Source organism: Mytilus galloprovincialis, chromosome 9 (genome assembly GCF_965363235.1).
Source record: "Mytilus galloprovincialis chromosome 9, xbMytGall1.hap1.1, whole genome shotgun sequence".
Lineage (NCBI taxonomy): Eukaryota > Metazoa > Mollusca > Bivalvia > Mytilida > Mytilidae > Mytilus > Mytilus galloprovincialis.
In genome coordinates, this window is record NC_134846.1 from 5,472,061 (window position 1) to 5,492,773 (window position 20,713).

A 20,713-nucleotide genomic window follows, 5' to 3' on the forward strand; every position below is an offset into this window, starting at 1 on the left:
ATTGCACTGAAGCTTGCACTTGATTCTTTACTACAAACTATCTCTTTAATGCATTTCTTTTAATGCAAACATTAATCTTTTGTAATTTTCATATAATCACCTAAATCAACACTGCAGAGCTTGGCCATAAAGCGAAATGCCTCATATATGTTTTATCATGCAAAGAAATGACAAATTACATGTTTAACAGGAATACTGTACATAGTTTCACTGTGAAGTTATGTAACAGTATAACTATCATACACATGACTAAATAAAGACAAATTCAAGCGTTGAGCCTGGAAAATAAGCCATGTAGTTCACGTTATTGAAGTGGATAATAAATTAAGTGCTTTCTGTCGAAATGTCTCCCCCCTCCCCCAACTTACTAAAAGAAGGTCATATTTGGATGTCAAGGTCAACAAGAAAATAAAAAGGTTTTGCTTACTTTTTTTGCTTATAGCTTATTTTTTTACCAGCATGAAACAAAAATATTAATTGATTGTTGTCTGCATTTCAAATTCAGTAGCAAATAATTCATAAATATTCAAAAAATATCACAATTAATTAAACAATACACATATCAAAGAAACAAAGTATAACGATCTTCAAAGAGACGTCAACAGTGCAATGGTAATGGGTTGACATTTGAATTGTCACTAATGGATAGGAGACTTGGTGCACAGGGGACATATTACTCCCTCTTATCCTCAAGCCTGAGATAGACTTAAGGCCGTTAGTTTTCTCGTTTGAATTGTTTTACATTGTCTTATCTGGGCCTTTTATAGCTGACTATGTGGTATGGGCTTTGCTCATTGTTGAAGGCCGTACGGTGACCTATAGTTGTTAATGTCTGTGTCATTTTGGTCTTTTGTGGATAGTTGTCTCATTGGCAATCATACCACACCTTCTTTTTTATATTAAATTAAAGAACCTTAGTGAGCACGCTCACATACCCCACGTCCCCACATTGTCATTGGAGAAATTAAATAAGTATAAGAAAAAAAAATTGTATAAGAAAAAATATTGAATAATAATTTCCTGTCAATATACACATCTACATAGTATGTCCTTATTATCTACAAAATTTCATGAAATTCTGTTGTGTGTTTTCAGAGGAGTTGAGATGACAAACTGTTGCAGTAGTACATTGAAGCAAATAAGTTCAAAGGGGCGTAACTCCTAGAAAAAAAATTGAATCGCAATTTCCCGTCGATATGCACAACTACATAGTATGTCCTTATTATCTGAAAAGGTTTCGTGAAATTCTGTTGTGTGGTTTGAGAGGAGTTGCGATGACAAACTGTTGCAGTAGTACATTAAAGTAAATAAGTTCAAAGGGGCGTAACTCCTAGAAAAAAAATTGAATTGCAATTTCCCGTTGATATGCACAACTACATAGTATGTCCTTATTATCTGAAAAGGTTTCGTGAAATTCTGTTGTGTGGTTTGAGAGGAGTTGCGATGACAAACTGTTGCAGTAGTACATTAAAGTAAATAAGTTCAAAGGGGCGTAACTCCTAAAAAAAATTGAATCGCAATTTTCCGTCGATATGCACAACTACATAGTATGTCCTTATTATCTGAAAAGGTTTCGTGAAATTCTGTTGTGTGGTTTGAGAGGAGTTGCGATGACAAGAAACAGGACTGACGGACGGACGGACAGACGGACGGGTCAAAAACATTATACCCTCCGCAACTTCGTTGCATGGGGTATAATAAGAAGATGGTAAAAAAAAAATGTTGTGTCTGTACATATATATAGCATTTACCATACATATAAAACTTCAAGGAATCTAAATTTCATGATAACGTAACCCTGGTGACTTACGCTGCAACAGAGTCTCAAACAAGTTAGTTTATTTGAAGTTTAAAAGGGTCACTTAACAGAAAACAAAAGAGTTACTGATTCCATTATCTTTTAAACCTTGAGAACTAAGGCTTCATACAAACCTGTAAAAGACTTAAAGATATATAAAAGAGGTGCAATTCTTTCATTTGTACACAGAAAACTAATTTTGTCAACATATCTTAAAGAGTATCTTGGTAGCAGTCAATATATGTGACTTTGAACTTGACCTTGTTGTTTGAGGTGTTTCCAATGTCTTACGATATATAGAGAGTATTTAAAACTGATTCATTTTTGGAAAGAACAACATGCAACTAAATTTGAGCTCTAAAACACCAAATAAAATAGTTCAATTTATATCGAGATTGTCTTTAAAGATCCCTTTGCTGTTAGATTTATTGTAATTGCAGCTCGACAACTTAAATATGTTTATATTGAAAATGCTTAAAACACCCAGAAAAATCCATTACAGTTTGTCATTTATCTATATCTTGTATAGTTCTTGGACACAATGAAATACTTAATGGTTTCCAATCAATAACTCTAAATAATGCAAAACGTATTTCCCTGCAATTTCTGATGAATATAAGATTATACCGGATTATAAATCTAATCACATAATCTCTGATAAGAGAGAACTATTATAAATGTTTACTAATCCTTTATAGGTTTATATAATGTTAACATTACTACAGAGAATTTAATAATAGAAATTGAATGACTAATATATTAATAAACAACTTTTCCTCAATGAACCACAAATCTGCTCCAATAATATAGTAAATGTTATTTGCAGGGAAGCAGTATCCAGGCAGTAAAAGTCATAATTATGATTTAGGTCTGTTACAAAATTTAGCAACTTATTTTGCTGCTTTGAACACCCATTTTATATTTCTTTGTCTGGCTAAAATGTTCACAAAATTTGGAAATTTTAAAAGATTTAAAATTCTCAAACAATAGTAATTGTTCCTTAAAGAAGTATATTCTCTTCAAGCAGTCTATCAGCAAATTGGCAAACAACTCAAAAAGTTGGTAAAATTATGAGTATCACATAACATTTATTGGTCGTAGTCATATATTATTTTCCCTGTCAAGTTTATCATCACTTAAACTAAAATGGGGACCAATTTTTAATCTCCAATGACTGTTTTTAAGTGGACATGAATTAGGTTTCAATCTATCTGACCTATAGGGCAACATGAGCATGAGTCAGTATTTTTTTTTTTATAGTAATAGTAGACTATGGAATTCGAAGTCCATAGTTTGTAATTCTTTCTAAAATCTTCAATCAATGCCAAACATGTCAGATAAATAGAAATACCAACAAAATATATAATATCTAATCTCATAAAGAAAGTGAACTCTATGACTTAGAAACGCTAAGTCATCTCAGTAATAATATTTAAGGACTTGAAAGTTTGAAGATATGATTTACACACTTGACCACATTGACTTTTATAAAAGAAGATTAAAGTTGTTTTCATCACATGCAGTATGTTGGAATAAACTTTATCACCTTTCCTCAGTATAAACCTTTTCTTAATAAGTACATCAGTACTTCAAAAGAAAGATATTAGAACATGTTCAGTCTTCTCACCTTTTTGAAACATCAGTATTTCATAACTTGAACATGAACTATAATGAAAGCAATTTATAATTTTAAATTTTAGAACCCAAAACAATGGAATTAAAATGGAAATATTTTCTATAAAATTTCAAACAATCCTTTCAAGAAATTTGACAAACACATAGCACACTTCATGGTGTCCTAATCCTGGGGAGGGATCCAAATCCCAATATTTAGATTTGCTTTGTATAAAATAATTCATGAATATTGTTAAAGCAAGATCATTGATTGACTGGTGTTTAATGCCACTTTTAACATTATTGTTCTATTTCTTTGCAGTAGGTTTTTAATGGAGGAGGAAGCCAGAATTCCCAGAGAGAACCACAGACATTTTGGTAGGAAAACAGACAATCCTAGTCAATAAATATTGGAGTCCAGTGTACCTATTCTGTGCTGGATTCTAAGTAACAACCTAAGTGTTGACAGACTAGTGATACAATAGTCTGACTAATTAGACCACTCGACCCAATAGTTGGACTAATAAGACCACTCGACCCAATAGTTGGACTAATAAGACCACTCGACCCAATAGTTGGACTAATTAGACCACTCGACCCAATAGTTGGACTAATAAGACCACTCGACCCAATAGTTGGACTAATTAGACCACTCGACCCAATAGTTGGACTAATCAGACCACTCGACCCAATAGTTTGACTAATTAGACCACTCGACCCAATAGTTTGACTAATTAGACCACTCGACCCAATAGTTGGACTAATAAGACCACTCGACCCAATAGTTGGACTAATTAGACCACTCGACCCAATAGTTTGACTAATTAGACCACTCGACCCAATAGTTGGACTAATAAGACCACTCAACCGCCATGGCTCCAAAGCAACAGAACCTCACCATTGTTTTGTGAAACTTTAAAACAATTCAGATCATGTCGACCTCATTACAGCAATATTATTTTAGGGTTTAACCTTGAACTTGAATGAGTCTGTGTTGAAATCTGCTTCTGGTTTTTTGTAAAGTTTTACATCTGTATTTTCAAGTGATCTTATAATAGACTGGTTTCAATAGAGTATTATACAAACATTATCCACCAAAGACATCAGATCAAGTTACAGCATATAAATTAAACCATGTTCTACCTAAGACTAATTAGTTGTAGATTGTAAAATCAACCTTGTACAAATATATAAAGCTTATATTGTAAACATTTAAAAAAGTAAATTTCAAGACATGCAATTTGTTTATTTTTTGCATTGACTGCAATATGTGTTTACTTAACATTTCATCTGAATAAATGTGATCTACAAATCGGTGCCATGTTATGTTTAGACTAATTTCAATTTATTAGCAATCACTTAAAAGTTTAAGAACTGTGTTCTAATGACAAATTTACACTTCAACAATGCGATAAGATTTATACAAGTTTAGAAGAGTTTGATATATTCTAACTTTTATCTTTGATAACAAGTTATATACATCATATAAAATTTTATCATCAGTTTAAAGAATTTAGAGAAATAAATTTCCCCCTGATTAAAATTCTAGTATAGATAAATTCCATTTTGATATGAGTGTCCTTCACACAAGTTTTATGGGTGCTCCATAAAAAGAGTTATATTATTTCAAGAGGATCATGTAGAATCTTGAAATTTATTGTTGTTCTAGGCATTGACAGGTTTATATAAGTAACAGTTGTGTTTACATAAGACACATGACACATGTCAAGTTCAGTTTTTGTTTTAATTTTGAAAAAAAAAATCCCAGATATTTCTTAATTCTATTCAAACATAAATTAAGTCTATTTTCAATATAATGTATTTCTAGTTTTAGTATTTATAAAACTAAATGAGGATTAAAATAATGTATGACTTATCTACTTGAAAATGAATCTATTGTCACCTCAAGACAGGACATTGCCTCCCCGTTGTCAGGCTTGGAAATTTACATGTTTTTTACAAGGGCTGAACTTTTGACATCTGTCCCAGCAATTGTCCTTAAAAGTCCCCCAAACTTTTTAAGCATTCTCAGAATAATATTAATTGTCTTCCACTTTATATTTTAAGAATTTACATTCAGAATTGGCTAGTTGTCTCAGGGGACAAGCCATAAAATGCAGAAATATTCTCTAGATATGTTAAATTATCTCTGAATTGAGTAAAAATTTGACAGCACTAAATATGAATTTAGCCAAGTCTTTTTAATTCAAAATGGAACAGATTTTTTAGATCTATTATATTCTTATAATTTTCTGCTTTTGTTATAGTATAGTAATATAGTATTATTTCCATACAATTATTTACAATTTCGTGTATTGGGATAATTTTTCATTCAAAATTAAAATGATCAATTATGACTGATCTTCTTACAAAACCATACCACAAAGAATTTCCTCTAAATATCAAAGGATAAACTATGGACCATTTAACAATTATAGGCCTCACAAAGTAAAATTTGTCCATTTGAATTCCTGGGAAATATGTTGTAAAATATAATATTCTGTATCAGAAATACAAACAAAAATTGCATTATAGAATGTTTTATATGCTTGAATGCACCATTAAACATAAAACAGATCCGTCTTTTAAATTAAAACATCTTAAAACAAACTATTGATGGGGAAAACAATATAATCTTTCACCTTTAGATCTCCACATTCATCTTGAAACTCAGGATAAAATCTTAATTTTACCAAATGTGAAACTTTGATTTTGACTTATAATAAAATGAAATTTGTGTTTAGATGATTTCTAATTAAAACATACAGAGGTTTGATCAAATGTCTAATCAGACAACTATATTCCTTACTACGCCAAAAAAACCAAACTAATCTGCAAAAACTTACGAGGTCTCATTGGAGGAAGATTAGGTAACGGTGTGTATGATCTCTGTGGTAGTTCTAACGGAGCCTCATCAAAGATTGGCAAACCTTCACTTCTGGCTCTAGCTAAAATAGTATGTGATCCCTTCTTCACCCTTAAGGAGCCAGTCCTCCTTAAATCCTCCATCTTTGTATTCCTATGCCACATCTTTTTGGCTAATTTTTGTATATCCATTTTTTTTTTAAATTTACTTATTCCAATGAAACAGTTGGCTGAATGATAAAATACATAATACACTTCTCAAAAAAAAATGAAAATTCACTGGTAACGATTAGACACGAGCAGAAAGAAACAAAATTTTATAAAAATTAGAAGACACAAAATAATTCCAGCGTAAATCCATTTCTCCTTATGTCTAAACAACACAAAAGGAGTCACAGTTTAACCCATGGTTTCATTCACAACTGAAATCAGAATATCCTGCCCATAAAGCCTGTGCAGGATTTTCCCATTAAAGTATTTGACAATAATTGTCATATAACCTAAATTGACAACTGTGGCTTATTTACTTAAATCGTCCCTTTCACAAATCACTTCACTTGGTATTACATCCACCATACCGAATATATAAAAATCCAATTGAAAATGCTAATCATATCTATACAATCCATTCCTTTGACCATCGATAAACATTTACCTATATACCATAGGTAAAAGCTATTGAAACCTCTCAACAAGCACAGGTCCTAGTCAAAACTGTTCCATATCTTTTGACAGTAAACACATTTCTCCCTAATTCCATAGGTATGTCTTGAGAAATATGTACATAAATGATTTTGAACAGGTAAGGCTAAACAAAACAGTTTTTACCTATCAATATTTAAATATTACCTGTGTCCATAATTTGTAAATTACTTTAAGGATTAAAACCTCTTGATACCCTACCTAGTGTAACTTACTAATGAATACTTTTCACTATACCCACTTAACTAATCAAAATGTTAATTAAATCAATTCATTCGATCTTAACCTCAAGGCACTATTCAAAATGTTTCCCTCTCAATATTCAATAATCATCTGTAATTGAAAAACAATTCAATTTCTTATAAAAATTTATAATGGATTTGGTTTCAAGTTCAATTAAGGCAATATAAATATTTAAGAGTTCAAATCAGAAAATCAAATCAAAACTGTTAAGGTATACAACTGTCAAATATCAAGCTAAGTTGATGCTAAATTCATGCTCTGATTGTTGGAAATTCATTTAAATTTATGAATAAATTAATAATCATTTAAAATCCTACACAAAGAGCATCACTGCAATAGTTAAAGCTACAAATTTTAGCTATTCAATAATGAAATGAACAACACAATCTATATATGAAGGCTTAATTACAAGGAAAGCAATTAATTTATTCTATAAATGTCAATTTTGTTTTATGCATGTCATCATATTCCCAATAAAAAAGTCAATAGATTAATATTGTTCCATGAAGAAATATATTATTTGTAGTCTACAGTCAGTAACAAGGGTGGAATTTCATCAATTCAATAATAAATCTCAGCCAGCCAACACAGAGGTTGCCAAGGTTCAGAACTTCCAAACCTGTTTTGGCAAGATGCATTTAATTCCAACAGCCTTGGATTGCCAGTTTTCAAACTGAATTGACAAGGATTGCTAGTTTCAATCCTAATTGACTAAGGTTGCCACTTTTTAATCTTAATTGACTAAGGTTGCCAGTTTTTAATCTTAATTGACTTAAGGATTGACAGTTTTTAATCTTAATTGACTTAAGGATTGCCAGTTTTTGCAAAAGGTAGTTGTTTCTGAGTCCACAAACCCCTACCAACAAGATCAGATATCACCAATTATGATTCTATCCTGGACCTTAATCAACTATTCTGTAATATTAAATGTATCACTGGGTCTTTCAAAGAGCAGAACCTATCAGCCATGCCAAATGTGAGAGCAAAACTTATCAGTACCAATTTCTGGTTGTTTGCATTGAGACAACTCTCCATCAGTTACCAGTTAAAGTTGGTCACATATCTCCATCAGTGACCAGTTAAAGTTGGTCACTATATGTTAATAGTGCATGCATTGTGGTGCTGATATTTTAAGACTTAAAGGCTGGATCTAGTGGTGGCCTTGACAGCATTTGTACTGTGTTAGTGACAATACTAAATTGAAAAATAAAGAATTCCAATTAAGGTTTGTTAATACATCTTTTGTGGACAAAAAATCAATCCAGCAACTCTTTTTTCACATCTGTACTTCATTAATTTTTCGAAAGCCTGGTTATTATAAATTTCAGATCATCACAGGAAGGATTGAAAGTTATGATCTGCCAAGCCTATAAACAGTAACCAGATAAATCATAAAGATCTATTTACAAATTAATGCTTTTTGTAGCAGAGAAAGTGAAAACCATCCTTAAATCATCTGGGAGAATAATAACAAAGCAATATATGTCAACCTGATGTGATGACTGTAAATAGTAATAACACCATACTTAATGATCATTCATCAAATATTTATTATAATTATCTGCATATATGCACCTTTGAGAAATGAATATGCACAATCAATTTATATGCATTAAAACATGTGTTATTTTATGTTTGTAAGCAACTATAAACATTCATTATTTGAAAGCTTTGTCATATCTTTTCTAATTCAAACCCAATCCCAAAATCAGCACCCTCCTGACATTTGGGTTGAAAAAATTAAATTTTTTTAAAATAAATACCATCTATGTAAAAGAGTTTTCTTAAGACTATTATTTTCAGTAAAGTAACTGAGACGGTATCCTCTAAAATAAAAAAAAATAACAGAGTACCAATGCTCCCCACAGATGCATATATTTTTTCTTTTCAAGGGAAATAACTCCAATATATTTTGAGGGTTCTTTTTCATAAATATTGCTTAGAACATGGTTGAAACATTGCTGATGTAAATTATCTGTATGAACTTCATACAAACTAGAGGCTCTAAAGAGCCTGTGTCGCTCACCTTGGTCTATGTGAATATTAAACAAAGGAAGCAGATGGATTCATGACAAAATTGTGTTTTGGTGATGGTGATGTGTTTGTAAATCTTACTTTACTGAACATTCTTGCAGTTTACAATTATCTCTATCTATAATGAACCAGTAGTTTCAGTGGAAAATGTTAATAAAAATTTACAAATTTTATGAAAATTGTTAAAAGTTGACTATAAAGGACAATAACTCCTTAGGGGGTCAATTGACCATTTCAGTCATGTTGACTTATTTGTAAATCTTACTTTGCTGAATAGTGTTGCTGTTTACAGTTTATCTTTATCTATAATAATATTCAAGATAATAACCAAAAACAGTAAAAATTCCTTAAAATTATCGATTCAGGGGCAGCAACCCAACAACGAGTTGTCCGATTCATCTGAAAATTTCAGGGCAGATAGATCTTGACCTGATAAACAATTTTACCCCGTCAGATTTGCTCTAAATGCTTTGGTTTTTGAGTTATAAGCCAAAAACTGCATTTTACCCCTATGTTCTATTTTTAGCTATGGCGGCAATCTTGGTTGGTTGGCCGGGTCACCGGACACAATTTTTAAACTAGATACCCCAATAATGATTGTGGCCAAGTTTGGTTAAATTTGGCCCAGTAGTTTCAGAGGAGAAGATTTTTGTAAAAGTTATCGACGACGGACGACGACGACGGACAACGACGCCGGACACCAAGTGATGGGAAAAGCTCACTTGGCCCTTTGGGCCAGGTGAGCTAAAAAGGCTAGAATTGCATGTCTGATGAGAGTGCTCACAAGAAGGACAGACGCCCAGTATTTCCAAGTCCCCATCTATGACCCAATGGCACTGATATATAATAACCCCATCTGCAAAAAATCATCTCTTCATATGTTTTAAGTTGAAAATCAATATTGAAGAGAATGCAAACAGCTTCAATATAATTTTAATTACCCAATATCTTTTCATTTTTATGATAAAGCGCTTCATAAATTCATTTATTGTAAATTCATTGTCAATACAGGTGGCAAAAACATATGTCTCCATCTAATAAAATATTGGAAATATCTTAAAAAGGAGTATCAATACCTGCATGTTGTTCACAGTTATTGAAACAATTATATCTGATGAGTAGAGAGACCAGTATCCAGGTACATAAATAGTATATTAACATCCCTTTTAAGTATTACTTATTTGATTATTTATTATGGAAACTGTCAACAGCTGATCATACAATACAAGGTTATAGATAAAGCAATAAATAAGATTCATCTAAAATTAACATCTATTAAGTCTGGCCTTGTGGTCATAAAACTCTCCAGTAGGATTATTGTACTAAGATTCAGAATTCAACCAATCACTGCATTTGGTGTTTGAGCACAAATTCATTACCCCAAGTACATGTACAGAGTAAAGTTTTCTGACTAAGTGCCCTGGCCTTGCAGTCATAAAATATCCAAATACATTTATTGTTCTCTGACTCAGAAATCAAACAATCAAAAATATGTGAATCAGTGTTTTCAGCACAAATTTCCTACCCCAAGTACTGAGTAGTTTTCTGATCGAGAGCCCTGGTGTATAACCCACTTATCTGCTTGTTAAATGATGACCGAGAGCCCTAGTGTATAACCCACTTATCTGCGTGTCAAACGATGACCAAGAGCCCTGGTGTATTATATAACCCACTTATCTGCGTGTTAAATGATTTATTTAAACTCTTTATATCATTACCATACAAGTGAGAATCAGTTAAAGTGTATCAACGGCCCAAGGCATCAATAAATAGATACTATCTAAACAGAAGAATGTGGACAATGTCTTCCTAATGGACGTTATGGATTTTCACCCTTTAAATAGCAGTACAGATTATAAAGGAATCAATAACATAATAACAATAAAATATGACTTTAATATCCAGTTCTGGCTATTTCCAGTTAACAGCGGACCTATAATTGTCATGTATTTACATTTTTGCCTAGGTCACTTTGTACTTGTTGGCACCAGGTTATGATATGGATTTGTCATTTCCCCAAAAAATATCATTTGGACGGCTTTGAAAAATTAGCCAATGAAAATGCTCTGTTTAATTGATTGCTCCAGTGGCAAGTATTTCAGCATATTATCACGCTATATATAGCTTAACAGTTTTTAAAACTTGAATCACAATCTATAATTTACAAAAAGCTTCTTTTTTTTTTTATATATTTTAAAAATGTAAGGATCTCTTTGTTTTTTGTTTCTTTTATCTATTAGTGTTTTATGACTAGTTAGAATTCCGTCATTTGAAGTAATGTCAACAAACAAGTGATAAACAGTCACAGGTCTTCAGGATATAGATATTGACTCAACATGCACTGGATCTCAATGGCTGGTTTGCTGTGTTCACTTTCCTAAGAGATTCCTAGATGATGCTATAAAGATTTTAACCTACAGATGAAGACTAATATATATAAAGTGTACTTTTACAACATCCCTGAGGTTTTTTTTCTAAAGCCTTGTCATCCACTACCAGTCTTGGTCAATATAAAACGTGCCCTTATGAAACTGAATTGCCGCAAGCTTGCGGCAAATCTAATTTGCATAATTATGTTTGCAGCAAGCTTGCCGCAAACTTCATTTGCATGGTAAAATGGTTGCGGCAAGTTTGCAGCAAACGTTTGCTGCAAATGTTTGCCGCTGGGCTTTTTTTTCGGTAAGGGTGGTGAAACAAAACTTTCACATTGACAACCGGTCTCAGGAATGAAACTATTCAATAATTGAATTAAAATTTCATTCCAATGTTATCATGTCTTATAATCGTAATAGAGGTTACTGGATTATTGGGTCGACTTTTATCAATTGATTGATTCATTCACTAACCCACTTAAGATCTGTTCTAATTGAAAACCTGTATAATCATATTAATATCTCTCTGTTTTGGACAATTTGTCTAGAAGAAACGTAAGCCATTAGTTATTCTCTCCTCAGTAACCATTATTCTGTCTATGTTACTGATTGAGCATTGCTATAATGTGATACCAATCTCTTCAACATCTTATATAACTTTCCTTAACATTATCACAAACAGCCTCTTGGGTAAAACTAAAGGATATTGTTCTATTTTGCAATAATTCATTACTTAATTTTATTACATACAAGTATTACTTTGAAATCTATATGCAATACATCTTCAATTTACATCAGTTGGTATGTTCAACTAAGTTTGTTTTGAAAAATTCCTTAGCTCTCTCTTATATTACAAATTCGTCCATTTCAATTTCTGAATCTATTAATTTCATCAATTTACTAATAAAGACTTTCATCAAGATTATTCAAATTTCTGATTAATCCAAATCAAGCATTAATCGATAAACATACAATTGCTTCTTGTCATAATTCACTAGTCAAGAACCACAGCTAGTTCATAACAATTGTGCTTGAAGCCAGATATCTATTTTCTAACAAATAGTCCTTTAGGAATTTCACAAATCAGGTGATAAGAGATTCAGAATTATAAATTCAATATTCCATAAAACCTTCCTTGCCTGTAAGGAGATATGGGCTGACCACAGATCATGATTATTAATTTTAATGTAATAATTTATAGATTAGGGAATATAAATAAAGGGTGGAGCAGGGCATCAAGTGTACATCAGTGAAACCTAAACATAGACCAAGACAAAGACTCATTTAGAGGCCTAAATTTTGCTTTTAACAGTAGATTAAAAGTCAAAGAATTGACAACAATCCAACAAAGATCAATGTTCTCTTTCTGACGACTGAATGATATTTTGAAAAGATATTTGTGTCTTTAGTCTCCAAAACAGATCCATAATTTCACCAATCAATTCTCAATTAGTTTTATCTAAATTAGAGAGAACTGTAAATTTAGAATTTTTCTGTTTATTTATTATTACTTATTTTTTTTTAAATGTTAAAATGGATATAAATATGAGTTTGATTTAGGATTTAACAGTTCATAAAAGGATTTCAATTTGACAATAAACTACAAAAAAAATCTTTATAACTCTATCAATCACAGTTTTAGACATAATTATTCACATATCTCTCTTAAATACCCTCGTTTCAAAGCTTTCAAATCTACTCCTTTTAATCATTATGTCAAAATTTCAAAGAACCCAAAACTAGGACAGTAATTATTTTAAAGAAAGGGATTGAAAATATATTTCAATACAATAATTTACTATAAGTAAATTAAATATCTGTCAAATTATATAATTATAAATAGAATGAAAAATTTCTTATAAAAAATGACAAGTCATTAGGCCAAAAGTAAAATATTTTATCTGATAACTGTATGTCATTTGAAAAGATATTTGTGTCTCCAGTTGCACAAAAAGAATCAAATATACATCAATCAAATCTAAATAAGTTTTGTTTAAAGGAAGATTGCTGTAAATTCAAAACTTTTTGCATTCATTTATTATAACAACTTTGCAAAATGAACAGAAATGTGAGATTAATTCTTGATTTCAAAAAAAAAAATATGCTTTCAATGTGACTTTTTATTTAATAGTGACATACTGAATTTCAATTCTCATTGGTTTTGTTCTTACACATTATAAGAAACACTGCAGTTGCCTCATGTGGGGCAGGATCTGCTTACCCTTCCAGAGCACCTGAGATCACCACAGGTTTCTGTTGGGGTTTATTTCTCTCAATCTTTAGTTTTTTATGGTGTGTTTGTTTTCATCTTATTCGGTTTTGGCCATAGCTTTGTCAGTTGGTTTAATCCCTTTGGTATTGTTCACTACTCTATTGCCTTTTTTACCTATAATTCCTGAATTCACATTACCATTCATAGTTGAGTTTTTCATGTCCTTGTTTTAAAAACAAGTTCTTAGCAGTGGCGGATCAAGCCATTTTAAAAAGGGGGGTTCCCAACCCAGAGTAAAGGGGGGGGGGTTCCAACTATATGCTCCCATTCAAATGCATTGATCGGCAAAAAAAATTGGGGGTTCCAACCTCCGGAACCACCCCCCCCTGGATCTGCCACTGCTTAGAAACATTGCATAATCATTATTAGTTTGATTCTATAAGAACTTTCTGCAAGAACCGAGAGACATTAATGGAAACATTTTTTGAAAGGGTATAAACCTAAGATTTTATTCATAGTTATAAAATAGTGACCAATTACAATAAAGCATCCGTGGCAATCAAATCTGTCTTGGTCAGAAATTTGAGATTAAGTAGAAAGTTCCAATCATTTTTCAGTCTTCTATGGCCTTAAACTCAATTTTAATGAACTTTAAAAAAAAAAGTCATAAATAATTAACTTTCAAGAGATTTGGCCAGATGTGATTATTAATTCATGTTTAATATGGAATTTTTCACAATAAAAGTTCTTGCATATGCTACATTGAATTAAAAAGCTAAATTAAATTGCAATTACTATAACAGTTTTTATTTCTTTGTACCAAGAAATTAAATTTTTACTTTTTTTTTACAGCCCAAAGGGAGATAATTTAGATTTAACATTTGAATTTTAGTCCAATTAAATTTATGAAACTATTATAAAATAAAACTACATGAATATTTCATAGATAGTTATCTTTTGAAACACAATCAATATATATTATTCCTAAAATACTGTGTTTAAGTACCTTAAAATGATTTGGGCTTAAATTAAGAAGATGTGGTATGATTGGCAATGAGACAACAATCCACTAGAGGCAGAATGAGGTGGATGTTAATAATTATAGGTAACAGCACAGCCTCATTACCTAACCTTATCAAGGCTTCAACTTATATAAATCTATAATGATACTTTTTAATTATAAACCTCAAACTGGGACTAATGTTTATAGGTTTCAGTCTAAAAATAAATACATTTCAACTTGAAAATGGTTGATGGATCAAAATGATGACCATTAACCTTTTGAGATTTGCCCTTACTTTGATCTGAGCTGCCTGAGCATCTTCTTGTCCTTCTCTGTGACTTTCTTTCTCGACTCAAACTTCTGACCCGGTACTTCCTGGACCTCATCTTCGTCCGACCATTCTCACTACCACAAGATCCAGAGTATTCTACAGATACGAAGAAATGTTCATATTATATAATATCTTCAGAAACTTGAGAGAAGAAAAGTTTTTATTTGAACAACATTCAATGTATTTCTGATAAAACGCAAAAGATACTGCTAACATAAACAAGAAATTGCAAAAGGTTTGTATTGCTTGTCTGATTTTTATGCTTCCTTTGGACACACAAAGAACAAATGAGCTGTGTGGGATAGAAATGGACCTTTATTTGCAGTATACATATACATGCACATATATGAGACTTTGGTTAATTTGGAACATTAAGGAATGACTGTAATATTTTTTGTCTATGAAGACATAACATAAAAAATATGGTGCACACTGAATAACGTGCGTAGCGGGTTATTTAACAGCTAGTGTGCACCACATTTTTTATGTTATTTCGAATAGACAGAAAAAATATTACAGTCATTTCTTATAATTTAATTCTAAATTCTATTTTAAACCGTAGAAAACAGTGAAAAAACGTTGATGACGTCACGGTCACACGACAAAATTCTGTCTATGGGCTGATAACAAAATAACGTCAGCCAATCAGAGGACACGTTACATCCAAAATGAAATTATTACAAAATGAATTATGAATTTTGGTCTGTTTTGTATGGTTCTTATAACAATTACTTTATGTTCAAAAATTTCAAACCGTTACAGATATGCATATAGATTTTTCCTACCATAGATAGAATAACAGATGTATTGATGTTCATTTGCATAAGTTCGATTTCTATCCAACGCAGCACAAATATTTCAATAGGTAATAACTATAGGGTGCCCATTAATACTGCAACTGACATTTATGCACTGCACAATAATGCAGATTTTTTTCGAATAAAAATTTGGTCAATGAAGTTACATTGTAGAAACTTAATTTTTAAATTACGAAACAGAAAAAATGTATCACAAATATTATTTACGAAGTCTTTGACAACTTCATAAGCTTGAAAATTAACAAAACATGCCACGCGAAAGTGATACAAGCAATTTACATGATAATATCTAATCTAAATATGGCTGGAGAATTACTTAAGAAGAAAACAAGTTAATGAAAGTGAAATAAATCTAACAGTTTGGTTGAGTAACTTTAAACATTCTATTCCCCAGGAAAGGAGTTCTCTGGTAAGGGTGACAAATTAGTTAAAAGCAAAATTATTTACACTTTGGTATAATCTTTCAAAATTTTTCGATGCTATAATTACATAATGGTTTCTAGAATTGATTAAAATGATAAGAGAATCATTATCTTTTGAAATTCAGTCCACAAGTAAGGATCATAGCAAATAAAGGCTTAGTTTTCAGACCTTACTGCTCGGTTTAATTCATCAATAAAAAACTTTTGCCAAATATGATGTCAGGATCAATTTCAATGCAATAATTTGATACAGCTTTTACAATGCATGAAGTTGACCTCTTTCTAGACAAATCAATTCAAAAGCAGTCTACCTCCCTATGCTTCATTTTCTTGTTGTGTTTTAGACCCATTGGTGGCCTTGTGCTGTTTTATGCTATTTTGTCAGGTTGTTGTCTTTTTGACACATTCCCAATTTCCATTCTCAATTTCATTTTGACTTATCTTAAAATAATCCTTTGATGGAAAAAAATAGCACCAAATATTATAAATTCAAAAGTTGCACCTTTACTAGTAAGAGATTCTCTTCTATGGTTGACAACTTCCATTGTTGTTAAGATTATCGTATACGTAACATTGACACAGATCTACAATCAACTATGTTTACGATGATGCAAAAAAGTGGAAAATATATATATTGAGTCAAGTTTATTCTAAATTAACGAGTTAATCCTAAATATACAAGGGCAAAGGTATTTCAGTTCTTTGTAAAGTTTCAAAAACAATAAAGACTTTTAATGTGCGTATTGTTATGCATTTACTTTTCTGCATTGTCTAGAGCTATTGGGGGGGTTTGAGATCTCAAAACATGTTTAACCCTGCCGCATTTTTGCGCCTGTCCCAAGTCAGGAGCCTCTGGCCTTTGTTACTCTTGTATTATTATAACCTTTAGTTTCTTGTGTACAATTTGAAGTTTTGTATGGTGTTCATTACCACTGAACTAGTATAATATATTTGTTTAGGGGCCAGCTGAAGGATGCCTCCGTGTGCAGAAATTTCTCGCTGCATTGAAGACCTGTTGATGACCTTCTGCTGCTGTCTGCTCTATGGTTGGGTTGTTGTCTCTTTGACAAATTCCCCATTTCCATTCTCAATTTTATTAAAAAGAATTAAAAAATTTCTGGCACCTTGTTTAACTATTTTCAACAAACCAAATTTCTTTTCAATATATACTCTTTGACCAAGTTTTCAAATATACATAAAACCATCCAGTAAAATTTTATTGACTGAAGAACTCAACGCAAGACTGTAAAACACTCTATAAAAATACCAACATGCAAACATAACTTTAAACCAGTCAAGAAAAGTTTCTTGAAGCAGCCAGAGTGCTACTTCCTAGATACATTAACTTCTTTCCTGAAGTCAATTTATTCTACTTTTATGGCTAAATTTAAAAATATACATTAAATCATCATGCAAAATCCTATTAACCGAAAAACACACTATATATATATAAATAGAACTTAAACCAGTCGAGAAAACATTCCAAGCAATCAGAGTTCCACTTCCTAGATAAAATAACTCCTATCAGGAAGTAAATTTACTCTTCTTTTATGACCAACTTTTCAAAAATACATTAAATCATGAGGCTAAATCCTATTAACCTGAAAAACACCAAGTAAGACCAATAAACACCCTATACGTATAGCAACATGCTAATAGAACTGTTACATGAACCAGTTGAGAAAACATTTCATATAATCAAAGTTCTACTCCCTTAATAGTCTTCCCAAAGTAGATTTACCTATCAAAGAGCCAGGTATAGATCAGTCTGAAAGGCTGTTATTGCACTCTAAGGGATATCTAATTCTAGATTTCATAAAACATCTATGTCAATGGAACAATGTATATAACTATTACAAAGCAATATTCAGCTCTTTATTAATAAAACACTGCCCTGAGAATCTAATAAGGTCAATCAGAGAATAACAATTCAACTCATCAGCTATTTATAGGTCAGCCCTGTATATAAACTGTTTATTTGTTTGAGAAAGAAGCAAAAATTGCTATGATTACAATTTCAATGGAAATTTGTTCTCGTCATGTAGACTTAATTTTACCCAGAATCATAAAGTATATTCTTAAAAGTCATAAGAAACGAGTGACCAGTGAAAAATAATGTTATTCCAATTCTTGAACCAATGCATAAAAACATCATTAACTTAGTCTTCTGTGCACTTTTTTATCATTTTTTTCGCATAAATTTCGTATAATCGTCAATTTTTTTTTCAATCGATTAGTGTTAAAACAGGATTTTTATGAGATATGTCACACTGAGGTCACTGTGCATATGGAAAATATGTTGGGGAATTAGGAAGCAATTAACATAAAGTAAACTTCTTCTTAATTTGAACAAATTAAAGAATTTTCTTCAGAAAAAAGTATATGTACATAAGTTTTATAATGAAAACTATCCATTATAAAAATAAAACAAGAGTGCACACACTGAAATGTCTCGCCTTCTATACTTATCATTGGTATTATGTTGATAGTCCTAAGTATAAAGCTCAGCTTTATTACAACTGTCACATAAACTTAACATTAACCAAGATAACTAAACAAAGACCAACAAACCTTGAAAATGAGGTCAAGGTCAGATGAACTATGCCAGGCAGACATGTACAGCTAACAATGCTTCTATACAACATATATAGTTGACCTATTACTTATAGTTTAAGAAAAATAGACCAAAACACAAAAAACTTAACACTGTGCAATGAACCGTGAAAATGAGGTCATGGTCACATAAAACCTGCGCGACTGACATAAAGATCATAAAATATTTCCATACACCAAATATAGTTGACCTATGGCATATAGTATTAGATAAAAAGACCAAAACTGAAAAACTTAACTTTGACTACTGAACCATGAAAATGAGGTCAAGGTCACATGACATCTGCCCGCTAGACATGTACACCTTACAATCATTCCATACAACAAATATAGTAGACCTATTGCATATAGTATGAGAAAAACAGACCAAAACACAAAAATTTAACTATAACCACTGAACCATGAAAATGAGATCAAGGTCAGATGACACCTGCCAGTTGGACATGTACACCTTACAGTCCTTCCATACACCGAATATACAAGACCTATTGCTTATAGAATCTGAGTTATGGACTTGACCACCAAAACTTAACCTTGTTCACTGATCCATGAAATGAGGTCGAGGTCAAGTGAAAACTGTCTGACGGGCATGAGGACCTTGCAAGGTACGTACATACCAAATATAGTTATCCTATTACTTATAATAAGAGAGAATTTAACATTACAAAAAATCTTAACTTTTTTTTTCAAGTAGTCACTGAACCATGAAAATGAGGTCAAGGTCATTGGACATGTGACTGACGGAAACTTCGTAACATGAGGCATCTATATACAAAGTATGAAGCATCCAGGTCTTACACCTTCTAAAATATAAAGCTTTTAAGAAGTGAGCTAACACCACCGCCGCCGCCGGATCACTATCCCTATGTCAAGCTTTCTGCAACTAAAGTTGCAGGCTCGACAAAAACATATGCATTATTTTTTTAGTTTGAGGTTTCTTATGACTTTAAGATTATTTTTGTTATAATTAAATAAAAATCTGGAAAGTTTTAGAAACAATGTCCAAGATCCCATTGGCAGATGCATAAGTTAACACCTCAATCTTGCCTGTATGTTTAATATTGTCATTTTCATCCCCTTTACCTTTTTTGGTCCATGTACAATGTATGTTTTTGGTGTGTGTGTTCACTATCATTCATCACAATAAATTTACCAACTGAATTGCAATGCTTAACATTGAAATGACACAAATATCTGTTGTCTACTATTAAGGACTACTGTGCATCTGTTAATTTTTCGTGAGTACAATTTTTTGTGGATTGAGGAAAACAGTGTTTTAGTGAATACTTGATTTTGTCTGATTTTTGCTGATAAAAAGTTTGTATCTGATTGAATACCTTTTACCCACCAACATTGGTACCCTACAAATATAATGAATCCACATAATGTGGATTTTATAACAAGTGAGGTCACGTTGTACACTTTCATACCTGAACTATCAGGACTTCTATTGGACCATCTCTGGGTATTATCCATAGCTCCCTGTACCATATGTTGACAGCCTGGTAACTCATCCTCATCTGTACACTGGTATGGTGAGTGTATCACAGGTAATGTCTTAGATCTGTGCAGCTGTCTTTGCTTGTTACTAAAAAAATAAACACAGAACATTACTATATTTAATGCATCAAAAAATGATCAGTTTGTAACCATTTGAAATCACTAGTATATCAACTGATATGTTAA

The 20,713-nt window shown here is 31.7% G+C and overlaps 1 protein-coding gene across 10 annotated transcripts in view; it reads right to left on the reverse strand.

Annotated features, from left to right (window-relative positions):
* The window catches only part of LOC143044300 (ankyrin repeat and fibronectin type-III domain-containing protein 1-like), a 188,991-nt gene that overhangs the window by 48,143 nt on the left and 120,135 nt on the right, over positions 1–20,713 (reverse strand). For 8 of the 10 annotated variants that reach the window (XM_076216243.1, XM_076216244.1, XM_076216242.1 and 5 more), the window contains 2 exons: positions 20,458–20,615; positions 15,139–15,270 (listed from right to left, as the gene is read on the reverse strand). In XM_076216243.1, coding sequence (XP_076072358.1) covers positions 15,139–15,270; positions 20,458–20,615 — 290 coding nt within the window. The other 2 variants (XM_076216252.1, XM_076216251.1) reach the window with 2 other exon arrangements.